Below are 15,923 nucleotides of genomic sequence, written 5' to 3'. Positions count from 1 at the left end.
TTTATTTATTTGCATGGATATCTGTCTCCCCCACGTTAGACCGTGAGCTCGTTGTAGGCAGGGAATGTCACTGTTTACGGGCCTGTACTTTCTCAAGCACAGAGTAAGCGCTCAATAAATACAACCCACCAGATGCATGGACATGCAACAGAAGTAGAAGACGATTCCTGCCCTCAAGAAGCTTACAGGGGAGATGGGCTGACGCAAATTGCCGCCATAGAATACGAGGAAGAACACATGTTGAACTGAAAAAACCCAAAGTGGGCCATTAAAGAAAAACAGTGAAATATATATTTGCTCATTATATATATATATATTTGCTAATTATATTAGGTGGCTAATTGCGTGACAGGGAGCCAGTGATTAGTCCAGGGGTCACAGCTCCTGGAGGAGGTGGCATTATAAGAGATTTCTGAAGGTGGGGGAAGGATGTCAGAGTGGCTTTCCCGCGGGAGGTTCCCCGCAGGGAGAAATGATCAGTCGTCCTCATTTTTATATATATGTATATATGTTTGTACATATTTATTACTCTATTTATTTATTTAACTTGTACATATCTATTCTATTTATTTTATTTTGTTAGTATGTTTGGTTTTGTTCTCTGTCTCCCCCTTTTAGACTGTGAGCCCACTGCTGGGTAGGGACTGTCTCTATATGTTGCCAATTTGTACTTCCCAAGCGCTTAGCCCAGTGCTCTGCACATAGAAAGCGCTCAATAAATACGACTGATGATTTTTCAGGAAAACACCCAAAAAGTCTCCTGATGAAAGGAAGAATTCTAATCTTCTTTCATGGCGTTTGCTGAGCGCTTACTACGTGCCAGACACTGATCTAGGCGCCGGGGTAGATACAAGCTAACCAGGTTGAACGCGGTCCGTGTCTTAAATGGGGCCCAAAGTCTTAGTCTCCATTTTCCAGATGAGATTAACTGAGGCACACAGAGAAGTGAAGGGACTTGCCCAAGGTCCCATGGCAGACAGGCGGCGGAGCGGGGATTAGAGCCCAGGTCCTTCTGACTCCTGGGCCCAGACTCTATCCCTTGGGCCACGCCGCTTCCCGAAGTAATCTGTACCTAGAAAGAAAACGCAGAAGATTTCATTTCGAGGCTCAAAAGTCTCCTCAGCTGAGCATGAAACACAAAAATACCACTTTTCACGGGGGTCAAGCTTTTGTATTATCCAAAGTGCGCTTCCAGAAACTTCTTACGGCGGTTATTAACAAAGGTTACACAAACTGGGTCTACCGTAGTGTGATAATAGCACTTTTACCTTCCAGGACAATCTGTTCAGACGCAGCTAGGGATGGGGTACGATACCGTGATTGCCATTATGAAAATCACATAAAAAACGAACTGCAGCTGTCTAAACGGGCTTTGCCGAAAAGGACTCTGAATACGCGCCACGGCTGCACACACTGTACCTTGCAATTTGGTGTTGTTTTCATCTGCTTTGCAGAGCTTCAGGAGAGGGGCTGAGTGCTGCTCCAGCATTTGGACATCACTAGAAGACTGAACCACCACCAGTACCAGTATGCAGGCGTAATTATACGCTACCGATTTCTTTGACTTGGAGTCCCTGAAACGAGATGAGACTTTCTGACCGCAGAGTCAAAGGGGCCGTTTCTCTTATATTTACCCAGTCAATCCCGGCTTGGTAAAAACATGCTTCAGGTTTCCTCTTCTCCATTCCGCACCCATCCCTCAAAATCCCCCGATAACTCACCTGGCCAAAGGGGATTATGAAAAAGTTCAGCTGCGAGAGAGCAAATTAGGTTGAAAAAGGCAAAACCGTCGCTAAAATACAACAACTTTTAAGACGAAAGTCTTTGCCAACAGCTACCAAAGTATCTTATGACGGATTCTGTTTAAATTGGCAGGGGGGGTCTGAACTAACAAGGAAAATCTATCGTAAACCGCATTTCGCGTGAACAAACACTTCCTAACTAAAGTTGGATGCTAACCCTGATAGGAATAGATTCCGGTGGGACGGTAACTGCGCTCTCATGGTTTCTGGCCTTCTCAAATCTGCTTTCCCCTTCCATCCCCGCTCGATATCAGGGGGATTCATTCGTGAAAGATTCGAAATCTAATTTTCAGTTCTTCCTCCCCAAACTTGCCACTCCACGTGCTCACCTGCCCCCGACAAGTCCTTATCTCACGATCCTCAGAAGGTCAATCAATAGTAGCTATTGATTGCCTGACTTCTACGCACTGGGCTAGACGTAACAGTGGGAGAATTCAGGGAAGAAACTCGCTTCCCAAAACCTGGGAGGGTGTGAAGTGGTAGGGGAGAAGAACTGAGATTATTCTTTCAACCAAAGTTGACAAATATTTTTAACGTTATAGAAATGACGAGAGGGGATTATCACTAATAATAATAATAATTGGCATTTGTTAAGCGCTTACTATGTGCAAAGCGCTGTTCTAAGCGCTGGGGAGGATACAGGGTGATCAGGCTGTCCCACGTGGGGCTCACAGTCTTAATCCCCGTTTTCCAGATGAGGTAACTGAGGCCCAAAGAAGTTAAATAATAATAATAATAATAATAGTTGGCATTTGTTAAGCGCTTACTATGTGCAAAGCGCTGTTCTAAGCGCTGGGGAGCATACAGGGTGATCAGGCTGTCCCACGTGGGGCTCACAGTCTTAATCCCCGTTTTCCAGATGAGGTAACTGAGGCCCAAAGAAGTTAAATAATAATAATAATAATAGTTGGCATTTGTTAAGCGCTTACTATGTGCAAAGCGCTGTTCTAAGCGCTGGGGAGCATACAGGGTGATCAGGCTGTCCCACGTGGGGCTCACAGTCTTAATCCCCGTTTTCCAGATGAGGTAACTGAGGCCCAGAGAAGTTAAATAATAATAATAATAATTGGCATTTGTTAAGCGCTTACTATGTGCAAAGCACTGTTCTAAGCGCTGGGCAGCATACAGGGTGATCAGGTTGTCCCACGTGGGGCTCACAGTCTTAATCCCCGTTTTCCAGATGAGGTAACTGAGGCCCAGAGAAGTTAAATGACTTGCCCAAGATCACACAGCAGACATGTGGTGGAGTTGGCATTCGAACCCACGACCTCTGACTCCAAAGCCCGGGCTCTTTCCACCGAGCCACGCCGCTTCACTACCAAACGTCCTTTCAATGACTGCGCACTGCTGTAAGTACATTCCTCAAGCTGTTGCCAACTTGTCCTTCCCAAGCGCTCAGTCCAGTGCTCTGCACACAGTAAGCGCTCAATAAATACGATCGCTGATGATGACGATTCCTCAGAACGATCACTTTCATTAGCTTCGCGCAAAGCCGTGAATTCTCTTCAAAACAAAGGCATTTTCCGGTCATCCCTTCCCCCCGCGGGACAATCCGCAACGAATTCAAGGGAAGAGGTCAACGGAGACCGACTGTATAATTACCCTAAAGCCTCTTTGGAATAGTACTCCATAAGGGTAATGAGGCTCTGGAGATTTTTCTCAAGGCTGAATACGTGGCCCACGGCCGACCGTCCCACGGGGTTGAAGGTGATGAGGTAAAGGTTATGAAGCGTGCCCAGCAGGTCGGCGTGGTCGGTCTCCTCGTTGGCGGAGCAGCGCTGGAAGTGACAGAACAGCTCCGTGATGCACTGCAGGGTCTGGGTGGAGTCCTGCAGCCACAGGGCGAACGCGTCGTCCGTGACGCCCTCCGCCTGGAGCCCCTCGTCCTCGTCCTGCTCGAACGGGTGACACAGGGCGCGGATCAGCAGGTTGGTGGCCTCGTACTCGGACAGGAAGAAGAGGAGCCCCTTCTGGGACTGGGCCAGGAACTTCAAAACGTCCCGAGCCGCCTGCAGCACCCCGGGGTGAGCGCTGGTGACCGGGATGGACAGCAGCAGGGTGACCAGTTCTAAGAAGTGGTGGCTGTGAAGGTACCTGCCGCGGGAGGCAAAGCACACAGGTGAAACCTCCGTACGCTTCAGTCAGCATTGACGGAGCGCGCTCAGCCCAGCAACAGGCATCGCTCTACCCCAGTGAGAGATCGACGGGTACACTGCAACTGGCTTCCTTAATCAATCGTCTTTATTGAGCGCTTACTGTGTGCGGAGCACTGCACTAAGCGCTTGGGAAGGACAAGCTGGCAACATCTAGAGCCGGTCCCTACCCAACAGAGGTAGAAGAGGGGGGGACAGACAACGAAACAAAACATATTAACGAAATAAAAGCAATAGAATAGGTACAAATAAGATAAATAAATAGATGTTGTCATGTTTGTCATCCCAAGGAACTGAGGAAATGATTTGGGAGGAGCCCTCTCTACTAGTGGCTCTGAATCTATACCTTGGATTAAGCTCAAATGCTTAACTGACTATTTTTGTAAATATCACCATTTACGGAGCACGTTCTTCCCAGCAACAGGCATCGCTCTACCCCAGTGAGAGATCGACAGGTACACCGCAACTGGCTTCCTTTCTTTGTGATCGTCTTTATTGAGCGCTTACTGTGTGCAGAGCACTGCACTAAGCGCTTGGGAAGGACAGGCTGGCAACATCTAGAGCCGGTCCCTACCCAACAGTGGGCTCACAGTCTAGAAGGGGGGGGGACAGACAACGAAACAAAACATATAAACGAAATAAAAGCAATAGAATAGGTACAAATAAGATAAATAAATACATGTTGTCATGTCTGTCATCCCAAGGAACTGAGAAACTGACTTGGGAGGAGCCCTCTCTACTAGTGGCCCCGAATCTATACCTTGGATTAAGCTAAAATGCTCAATTGACTTTTTTTGTAAATATCACCATTTACGGAGCGCGTTCGTCCCAGCAACAGGAATAGCTCTACCCCAGTGAGAGATCGACGGGTACACCGCAACTGGCTTCCTTTCTTAGTGGCCCACTCATTCACTTGATCGTCTTTATTGAGCGCTTACTGTGTGCAGAGCACTGCACTAAGCGCTTGGGAAGGACAGGCTGGCAACATCTAGAGCCGGTCCCTACCCAAAAGCGGGCTCACAGTCTGGGGGGGGACAGACAACGAAACAAAACATATTAACGAAATAAAAGCAATAGAATAGGTACAAATAAGATAAATAAATAGATGTTGTCATGTTTGTCATCCCAAGGAACTGAGAAACTGACTTGGGAGGAGCCCTCTCTGCTAGTGGCCCTGAATCTATACCTTGGATTAAGCTCAAATGCTCACTTGACTTTTTTTTGTAAATGTCACCATTTATGGAGCGCGTTCTTCCCAGCAACAGGAATCGCTCTACCCCAGTGAGAGATCGACGGATACACCGCAACTGGCTTCCTTTCTTTGTGGCCCATTCATTCACTCGACCGTCTTTATTGAGCGCTTACTGTGTGCGGAGCACTGCACTAAGTGCTTGGGAAGGACAAGCTGGCAACATCTAGAGCCGGTTCCTACCCAACAGCGGGCTCACAGTCTGGGGGGTGGGTGGGGGGACAGACAATGAAACAAAACATATTAACGAAATAAAAGAAATAGAATAGGTACAAATAAAATAAATAAATAGATATTGTCATGTTTGTCATCCCAAGGAACTGAGAAACTGACGTGGGAGGAGCCCTTTCTACTAGTGGCCCAGAATCTATACCTTGGATTAAGCTCAAATGCTCAATTGACTCTTTTTTGTAAATATCACCAAACGGGTGGCTTTTTTTTTGAATGCTTACTCTGTGCAGGGCACTGCACTAAGCACAGCGCAACGGAGTCCGTAGGCACGTACCCTACCCAAACGGAGGTAATAGTCTGTACTTTGAATTCCCAGAGTAAGGAACTAATTAGAACCTTTCTCCTCTCAAAAGCTGCGTATATTCATTTACAAAAGAAAAAGCTATGCGTATTCATTTACAAAAGAAAAAACCGCTTCTCCGCTCACCACAAGGAACCAAATATCTCCCGGGAAATTTACGGAGGTCTCCGACTTTTCCCTTTTAGGCGATATAATGGGCAAAATTAGTAAAATTCCTCGTCTTATAGCATCTATTATCATGTGCTTACTATGCGTCAGGCATGGTGTTAAACTCTGAGGTAAGGACAAGATAACTGTTGAGACAGATTTTGAGATGTTGAGACAGATTTTGAGATGTGGAGACAAATTTTGTTGAGACAGAATTTATTTTATTTTGTTAGCATGTTTGGTTTTGTTCTCTGTCTCCCCCTTTTAGACTGTGAGCCCACTGTTGGGTAGGGACTGTCTCTATATGTTGCCAATTTGTACTTCCCAAGCCCTTAGTACAGTGCTCTGCACACAGTAAGCGCTCAATAAATACGATTGATGATGATGATGATGATGACAGAGTCATTCAATCGTATTTACTGAGCGCAGAACACTGTACTAAGCGCTTGGGAAGTACAATTCGGCAACAAAGAGGGACAATCCCTACCCAACAACAGGCTCACGGTCTAGAAACTCTATCCCACACGGTGCCCTCATAATCGAAGAGGTTGGGAGGGCAATTATCAGATGGGACAACTGAGGCACAGAGAGGTTAATCAATCAATCGTATTTATTGAGCGCTTACTGTGTGCAGAGCACTGGACTAAGCGCTTGACTTAACTAAGGTTAAGTCACCTGCCCATGGTCATAGAAGCAGGCCAGCAGAACTGGGCATAAAAAGGCAGGTCTCCTGACCCCAAGGCTCAACGCTGTCTCCAGGGGTCTTCTTTTACTAGTATTTGTTGAACGCTTACTATGTGACGGGCACTGTTCTGAGCGCTGCGGTACATCCAAACTAATCAGGCTGGACACAGTCCCTGTCCCACCTGGGGCTCAGACTCTTAATCCCCATTGTACAGATGAGGTCACTGAGGTCCACAGAAGTGAAGTGACCTGCCCGAGGTCACACAGCAGACAAGCGGCGGTGCCAGGATTAGAACCCAGGTCCTTCTGACTCCCCGGAACCCGTGATCTACCCACTGGGCCACCCTGCTTCCAGTTGGCCAGAAGTATTTTTCATTTTAATGTCAGGTAGGATTTTTTTGTTTGCTTACATGGTAAGGGATCTAATGTTCATTAAAGAACAAGAGTTTTCTTAGAAAGTCACTGGGTGGGTGATTTTTTTTAATGGTGCTTGTTCAGAGTTTATTATGTGCCAGACTGTGAGCCCGCTGTCGGGTAGAGACCGTCTCTATATGTTGCCAACTTGTCCTTCCCAAGCGCTTAGTACAGTGCTCTGCACACAGTAAGTGCTCAATAAATACAACTGAATGAATGTCAGGCACTGTACTAAGCACTGTGGTAGTTACAGTTGGGTTGGACACAGTCCCTATCCAACATGGGGCTCCCCCTGAAATAAAAGATGTTAAAATGATAGTTATAACAGTAATTAAGAGCAAGAAATTACATCATATCCCCAGAAATGCGCTACTCAGCTCAACTGCATTTACTGCGTGCTTATTGTATGCCGAGCACTGTACTAAGCGCTTGGGAGAGTAGGGTACCAAAATAACAGAGTTGAATAGACTCATTCTCTGCCCACAACACGCTGGATTAGTCACATCTTTTAAAATATCTGTTGACAAATATCTATATAAATATAAAATATCTATTGACAAATGTCTCTCTTTAAAAGAACCGCCACACTGTTATATTTACACTGTTATGTTTACATCGGTTTTTACAATGTAATTTTAGACTAAGAAAGTCTTCCCAATTAGCCAAATTAAGAACCCTCAATGCAAGGAAATGCCTTTCCCTGTGGATATTGCTTTTAAGCTGGAAAATAAACAAAACCCAAGGGCAATCTAGAGACCGATAAGCTGCATTTCACTGGAAGGATGGGAAAGTTGAAGCAGGGGCGGAAGGTGGGAAGGACTGGAGAGGAGCAGGGGAGATTTTATTTCAGGGAGCCCATACCCAATGGTTTCAATTTCATCAACGAAATATGTGTTAGGGGCAAGAAATGGAGGCTAATATATTTGCTTTTATGAAGAATCTAAGTTGCTCGATTTGGAGCCAACCCAGGCGGACTGCCTTTAGAACTTAAAAAAAAAATCCTAGGGAGCGCGCTAAGGGGAATTCAAAATAGCTTCCTTCAATTTCACAACTCAGATGAGGGCGATTTAACGGAACGATGGCTTTTGAAATCGGGTTTCTTTTTCGGTCCAAATTTCAGAGGATCCGGTTTTCAAACCGAGGAACCAAAATGTAAGACCAGGACTAATAGTAAGACCTGCTCTCAGGGCAAAATAAAGTTCAGCCTTGGTGTGTGTAGACAAATATAGCTAATATAGACAAATTCTAGACTGTGAGCCCGCTGTTGGGTAGGGACCGTCTCTATATGTTGCCAACTTGTACTTCCCAAGCGTTTAGTACAGTGGTCTGCACACAGTAAGTGCTCAATAAATACGATTGATTGATTGATATAGCTATATCATTACGATTCCAAGAGGCTGACTCTTCCACAGCCCAAGCCTTACGAAGCACAGGAAGAACAGCAAGTTCCTTTCTCTCCCTTAAGCGAAGAGTCACAGGTCGGGAGGTGAGGCTTTGACTTCCTGCTCCGTACCTCCTGGCGTGATTTATCATCTGCCCCGAGAGTTATTAGACCAATCAATCAATCAATCGTATTTATTGAGCGCTTACTGTGTGCAGGGCACTGTACTATGCGCTTGGGAAGTCCAAGTTGGCAACGTATAGAGACGGTCCCTACCCAACAGTGGGCTCACAGTCTAAAAGGGGGAGACAGAGAACAAAACCAAACATACTAACAAAATAAAATAAATGGAATAGATATGCACAAGTAAAATAAATAGAGTAATAAATATGTACAAACATATATACAGGTATAGTAGATGAGAAGTGTAACCTGCCAAGCAAGAAAAAGTGCAACTATAGCACATCCAGGTACAGGGGAGGGAGCACTTGTTCGCCGTCGCCCAGGTGAGTTCGCTCTTTAGACTGCAAGCTCGTTGTGGGCAGGGAATGTGTCTATTGCTATACCGTACTCTCCCAAGCGCTTAGAACAGTGCTCTGCCCACCGTAAGTGCCCAATAAATAGTACCACCACCACCACCGCTCTTTGTGCAGAGCGTGGAGAGTAACTGGAACTATTTCTACCGCTACACCGTCTGGTCCAGCGGTATGAGTTCTAAAATTTTCTGGTAGCCACTTTTTTCACGCACCTCTTGCCACCCGTTTAAAAACGCTTCCATACCTTCTGTCATACTGATGGCGCTACCCGGGGCTTTAAAGGCATTTAGCTCGAGGGATGAGGAGACGTGATGGGCAAAAAGCAGTTCAGACAGTCCATTAATAACTCCCGCTTGCGAGAGTCCCGTCACTCCTCGCTCGCCACATTCTGCTAACGAGATTCTCATTGAAAGTGCAGCAGCGTGGCTCCGTGGAAAGAGGCCGGGCTTTGGAGTCGGAGGTCATGGGTTCAAATCCCGGCTCCGCCAACTGTCAGCTGTGTGACTCTGGGCAAGTCACTTCACTTCTCTGGGCCTCAGTTACCTCATTAGTAAAATGGGGACGAAGACTGTGAGCCCCCCGGGTGGGACAACCTGATCACCTTGTAACCTCCCCAGCGCTTCGAACAGTGCTTTGCACATAGTAAGCACTTAATAAATGCCATTATTATTATTATTATTAGGGATTCCCTTCTTTAGTTCCCTGTGAGCAAAAGGGGAAAGTCTGAAAGAAATTCTCTCCTTCCCAGACCCACAATCCCACAATCTTCAGGCCTGATGGAAAAATCCCCAGCTCCTAAAAAAGCACGGCAGAAAGGAATCCCCGGCTTGGAGATGAGAAAGGAAATCCCTGGGCCTTTGCTATTCATTCATTCAATCGTATTTATTGATGACGATGGCATTTATTAAGCGCTTATTATGTGCAAAGCACTGTTCTAAGCGCTGGGGAGGTTACAAGGTTACAAGCCCACGGGGGGCTCGCAGTCTTCATCCCCATTTTACAGGTGAGGGAACTGAGGCATAGAGAAGTTAAGTGACTTGCCTACAGCTGACAAGTGACGGAGCCAGGATTTGAACCCATGATCTCTGACTCCAAAGCCCAGGCTCTTTTCCACTGAGCCACGCTGCAGAGCACTGTACTAAGCGCTTGGTGCTATCACATCAATCCATCAGTGATTTTTATTGAGTGCCTACTAAGCGCCTAGGAGAGCTCCTCCTGAGCAGGAATCACACCTACCAACTCTACCCTCTCGAGTATTAAGTACAGTGCTCTGCACATAGGAAGCATTCAATAAATACCAGCGACTGACTGAGAATGTCAGTCAATCGTATTTATTGAGCATTTACTGTGTGCAGAGCACTTTACCGAGCGCTGGGGAGAGTACATTACAACAGTAAACAGACACAATCCCGGCCAATAATGAGCTTACAGTCCAGAGAGGGAGACAGAGAATAAAATAAATAAATTGCAGATACATACTGAAGTCTGAAGGCACAATCCCAGCCCACGAGGTGCGCTTACGGTCTAGACGGGGAGATAGACATTAAAATAAAATAGGGGAAATAAAATAGGGCTACGGAAATGAGCGATGCAAGGCTGTGGTATTAAAGTGCTTCAAGGCCCGTGGGCGTGAATAGGGTGGGGAAATGAGGGAGTCAGTTACGGAAGGCCTCTTGGAAGAGAGACGATTGTGGTGTGACACTACCACAAACCTGGCTAGGACACAGCTCCGAACACCTCTTTAGGGCAGGGTCTCACGGCAAATCTTCAAAAAAATCAACTGTGTATCAGGAAGCACACATAAAACCCCAGGGGGACACGTACATTCTGAAAACATAATTACTTTTTTCAGAAGACCCAATGCCAGACATTCCTACTGTTGCACATTCTCTGAATATTTCCAACGGCTTTTACTGATTGTTGTAGTCCAAGGCCTCTATACGGCACGTACACCCCACACTAAGAAACCGAAGCGGGAAAGGGATCGAAAGGGGGAAGTCCAGAATTGCTCTGAATCTCGCACAGCAGCCCGGTCTTACCTGAAGAGGACGGGATAGGGATCATCCCTCTCTGGAGGCCCGGTAATACGCGCTGTCGTCGGGAAAGACTTGACAGGGGGCTGAATCATCGTGTGAGGGGCAGTCTCCATCAAATGGAAGATTTCATCTAGGAGGTTAATGAGCTTTTCTATCTCTCCTTCACTTATATTCGAGGACTCCAAAAGATGGTCCATATCCATGGAGGCTTCCACTTCGTTTTCATACTCTGGATTTGGCCGCTCCAGTCCGGAGTCCGCGTCCTGCTCGGATTCGTTGTGATTAGGAAGGGGAGAGGTCTTCTCTGCCAGCTGATCACCGAGTCTCTTAATTTCTGACAGAATCTCGTAGAAGTGACATTTCTGGAGAATGGCGGAACCGGCCGTGACCACCCTCACCGTCTGGTCCAGCAGTATGAGTTCTAAAAGTTTCTGGTAGCCGCTTTTCTCATGGACCTCTTGCCGCCCTTTTAAAAACGCTTCCATGCCCTCGGTCATACTGATCACGCCGTCCAGGGCTTTGAAGGCATTGAGTTTGAGAGACGAGGATACGTGATCGGCAAAAAGCAGTTCAAACAGTCCGTCGATAACGCCCGCTTGCAAGAGTCCCGTCACTCCCTGCTCGCCGCATTCTGCTAACGAGGACACCAGCTTGGTACCAGCTTTCAGCTGTCGGACATTTAAGGCGATGGGCTGCCTGAGGGCTACCTGAAGATTTAAAGCTTGCATGGTCCAGTCAACCAACTGGCCGAGATGATCTTGTTTGGCGTCCTTCAACTGCAAATAACTCAACCCCTTCACGATTAAACTTGGGATTTCTTCCAAAGCTGTAACCCACTTGGCACCCCGATCTTCCTGATACAGTTCTAAGAGTTCGCTCAACTTCACCGAAGCTTCCACCGCCCCCGAGTTCTCTTTATCGGGCCCCTGGTCTCTCATTCTGCTAACTTCGATCTCAAAAGTCGTCTTGTAGGGGCAGCTGAAGTACAAAAGAGGTACAAGCTCGCGGTCATAAGGATCGTAAGTCATCGGAGGCACGGAGGCTAAATCCTCAGCGGTGTATTCTACATCGAAGTTGGGATATTTAAACGTTTCCCGCTCTAAATCGGCAATTCCATCTTCATCGCTTGAAATCTGTTCATAGCCATCGTCTCCTGTAAAATTAAGAATATACCACAGAATCATCTTCTAGGCGTGTTACCTAAGAGAAATGATTTCTGAATGACCTCTGAAGGGGACAGAATTCTCTAAACACTTGAAATCTACCATGATCCACAGTTTTCCGTTCCTCATAATATGTACCTTATAATTTATATGAAGTCATTTGTTTGGAGGAGCTCTCTCTGATGACCAAATACCCAAAAGACTATCGGACTGAACCCCAGACGCTCTCTGAAAGCCACGAGAGTCTTTCACTTCTATTACAAGTTCCCCCAAGGGCTATGCTCCACATACAATAGAGGATGATGAAGATGAAATCAGGAAGCACAGGGTCTGGTGGTCTACGCTTTTAAATACGCTGGTGGGCCTTTTGGAAGGACTGACATACCTAAAAAAAGTCAGGGCTTTGGAAAGTTTATCTGAAACGCTTCTTAGTTTTCAGTCTTCCATCCCTCCCCTCAAAAAATAACTTGTTTTTATGCCTTTTTCTGTTCCTTAATTGCGCACTTTTCGGATGGACCGTGCTGGGTTGGGACAACAATTTTGAATGTCCCAAAATCGAAGGGTTCATCATCGATGACGCTTACTGGGGTCTATGCACTTGAGAAAAGACATAATCCCTGCTCTTAAGGAACTTCCAGTCTAGTGGGTGAGAAAGGCATTTTATAGGAATAACAGGGGATAATAGAGAATGCAAAATAATAATAATAATGATGGCATTTATTAAGCGATTACTATGTGCAAAGCACTGTTCTAAGCGCTGGGGAGGTTACAAGGTGATCAGGTTGTCCCACGGGGGGCTCACAGTCTTAATCCTCATTTTACAGATGAGGGAACTGAGGCCCAGAGAAGTGAAGTAACTTGCCCAAAGTTACACAGCTGACAATCGGCAAAGCCGGGATTTGAACCCATGACCTCTGACTCCAAAGCCCGGGCTCTTTCCACTGAGCCACGCTGCAAAATATGTACATAAAGGCTCTGGGGGCTGTGATCGGTTAAGAATTTGCATGAACAGGGCCTAAGGTATGATGTTCAACAAATTCTCCCATTTTATCTCACTTTTTCAAAATATACGTATTACAGAGTCTATCCCAAATCAGTGTCCCCATTTCATAAAATGGGAAGCTTAAGGATTTGGAAAATTTCTTTTGTGTACCACCCAATTTCTTTTTTCCTTTAACCCTAAGAAAATGAAAGACTACTCTTGAAGAGTAAAAATTTCAAAGATGGGATATGGAAAAAAGCCATAGCTTCTTAAAGAAGAAGCATGCTGAGACTTCCTGCAATGAGATTAGGCGACCACAGAATACTGAAAGGAAAACTACGATCTTAACTTTAAATGCAGGAGAATGTAAATCACGCCATTTCTGAATTTGAACAGTTAAAAAAGCAATGAACAAAAAAAACCAGTTGGGAATAGATGAACAAAGATGAAATAATAATGAATAATAATAACAATAATATTGGTTGAGCACTTACTATGTGCCAAGCACTGCACTAAGCACTGGGGCCGATACATTCAATCAGGTCAAATTCCCCATCCCACGTGGGACTCACAGTCGAAGCCGGAGGAAGAATCAGTACTGAATCGCAATTTTACAGATAAGAAAACTCAGGCACTGAGAAGTCAAGTCACTTGCTTAAGGTCACACAGCAGACGAGTGACAGAACCAGGGTTAGAACCCAGGTCCCAGGATTCCCGGGACAGGCTCTTTCCACTATCAATGGTATTTATTGAACATTTACTGTGAGCAGAGCACTGTACTTATTTATTACTCTATTACTTATTTATTACTCTATTTTACCTGTACATATCTATTCTATTTATTTTATTTTGTTAGTATGTTTGGTTTTGTTCTCTGTCTCCCCCTTTTAGACTGTGAGCCCACTGTTGGGTAGGGACTGTCTCTATATGTTGCCAACTTGTACTTCCCAAGCGCTTAGTACAGTGCTCTGCACACAGTAAGCGCTCAATAAATACGATTGATTGATTGACTGGAGAAAGTACAATATAATGGAGTTGGTAATAACAATAAATACAATATTCGTTAAGCGCTTACTTTGAGCCAGGCACTGTGCTAAGCGCTGGGGTGGATCCCAGTAAATCAGGTTGGACACAGCCCCCGTCCCACATGGGGCTCACGGTCTCAATCCCCATTTTACAGACGAGGTAACTGAGGCCCAGAGATATGATATATCCCCCTTTTAGACTGTGAGCCCACTGTTGGGTAGGGACTGTCTCTATGTGTTGCCAACTTGTACTTCCCAAGCGCTTAGTACAGTGCTCTGCACACAGTAAGCGCTCAATAAATACGATTGATGATGATGATATGAAGTGACTCGCACAAGGTCACACAACTGACAAGTGGCGGAGTCGGGACTAGAACCCCTGTGAGCCCACTGTTGGGTAGGGACCGTCTCTAAATGTTGCCAACCTGGACTTCCCAAGCGCTTAGTACAGTGCTCTGCACACAGTAAGCGCTCAATAAATACTTAATAATACTACTAACAATACTTAATAATAATAAGTAATAAATAAAGAAATGATTGATTGATGACCTTCCGACTCTGAGGCCCGTGCTTTATCCATTCCGCCACTCAGAAATGATGCCTGCCCACAAGGAACTTATAGTCTACAGGAACAGAGAGGCATTAAAGTGCTTTAAAGATAGGGGAAATAGTAGAGTATAAAGATATGATAATAATAATAATAATGGCATTTATTAAGCGCTTACTATGTGCAAAGCACTGTTCTGAGCGCTGGAAAGGTTGCAAGGTGATCAGGTTGTCCCACGTGGGGCTCACAGTCTTAATCCCCATTTTACAGATGAGGGAACTGAGGCCCAGAGAAGTTAAGTAACTTCATCAATCGTATTTATTGTGCCCAAAGTCACACAGTTGACAACTGGCGGAGCCGGGATTTGAACCCATGACCTCTGACTCCAAAGCCCGGGCTCTTTCCACTGTGCCATGCTGCTTCCCCAATGATACAGACCATGCTGTTTTTATTCCGCCTCCAGATTTCCTATTAAGAAAGAATTTTTCCTAATGTCAAAGTCGAGAACCTTCTTTGGTTTTTACGTTTCACTTAGACGCTGCGTGTTCGACCCCATTAATGGGAAGCAGCGTGGCCTTAGTTAGTGCAAGAATAACAGGCTCTCGAGTCAGAGGATGTGGGTTCTAATCCCGGCTGCACCACCTGTCTTTTTTGAGACCCTGGGCCAGTCACTTGACTTCTCTGTGCCTCAGTTACCTCATCCGTCAAATGGGGATTAATAATAATAATAATAATGATGGTATTTGTTAGGCGCTTACTATGTGCCAAGCACCGTTAGACCGCGAGCCTCATGTGGGACGGGGACTGTGTCCAACCTGATTAGCTTGCCCAGTGCTTGGCTTAACAAATACCATAATTATCATTATTCTTATTATAGCTAAAGAAAAGCTCCTTAATTTTCTGCTATTACTGCAGCTCATAAGCTTGTTATGGGCAGGGAATGATGTGCCTGCTATATTGTACTCTCCCAAGCGCTTAGTACAGTGTTCTGTACACAGAGAGTGCTCAATAAATACAACTGACTGTGACTGGTGGAGTTTGAAATTCCACAACACCTCTGTTTTACGGGAAACCTGAATCCATTTTAACAATAATAATGATGACATCTGTTAAGCGCTTACTATGTGCGAAGCACTGTTCTAAGCGCCGGGGGGGATACAAGGTGATCAGGTTGTCCCCTGTGGGGCTCATTTCTTTCTCAAATGTTTAGCTTCCTTCAGATATTTAAGGAAGAAGAAGATAAAAGCATAAAATAAGGAACACGAAACCTTC

At 45.6% G+C, this 15,923-nt stretch overlaps 1 protein-coding gene across 2 annotated transcripts in view; it reads right to left on the bottom strand.

Moving 5' to 3' along the window:
- Positions 1-15,923, bottom strand: part of VIRMA (vir like m6A methyltransferase associated) — an 83,226-nt gene that overhangs the window by 38,455 nt on the left and 28,848 nt on the right. For both annotated transcript variants that reach the window (XM_038745237.1, XM_038745238.1), the window contains exons 8-10: positions 10,938-12,087; positions 3,405-3,896; positions 1,420-1,574 (exon numbers count right to left, since the gene is read on the bottom strand). In XM_038745237.1, the coding sequence (XP_038601165.1) occupies positions 1,420-1,574; positions 3,405-3,896; positions 10,938-12,087 (1,797 nt within the window). The remainder of the gene's footprint in view (positions 1-1,419; positions 1,575-3,404; positions 3,897-10,937; positions 12,088-15,923) is intronic.

Source organism: Tachyglossus aculeatus, chromosome 4, assembly GCF_015852505.1.
Source record: "Tachyglossus aculeatus isolate mTacAcu1 chromosome 4, mTacAcu1.pri, whole genome shotgun sequence".
NCBI lineage: Eukaryota > Metazoa > Chordata > Mammalia > Monotremata > Tachyglossidae > Tachyglossus > Tachyglossus aculeatus.
Note: the sequence above shows the minus strand (reverse complement) of the source record. Positions and strands in the feature narration are given on the sequence as shown.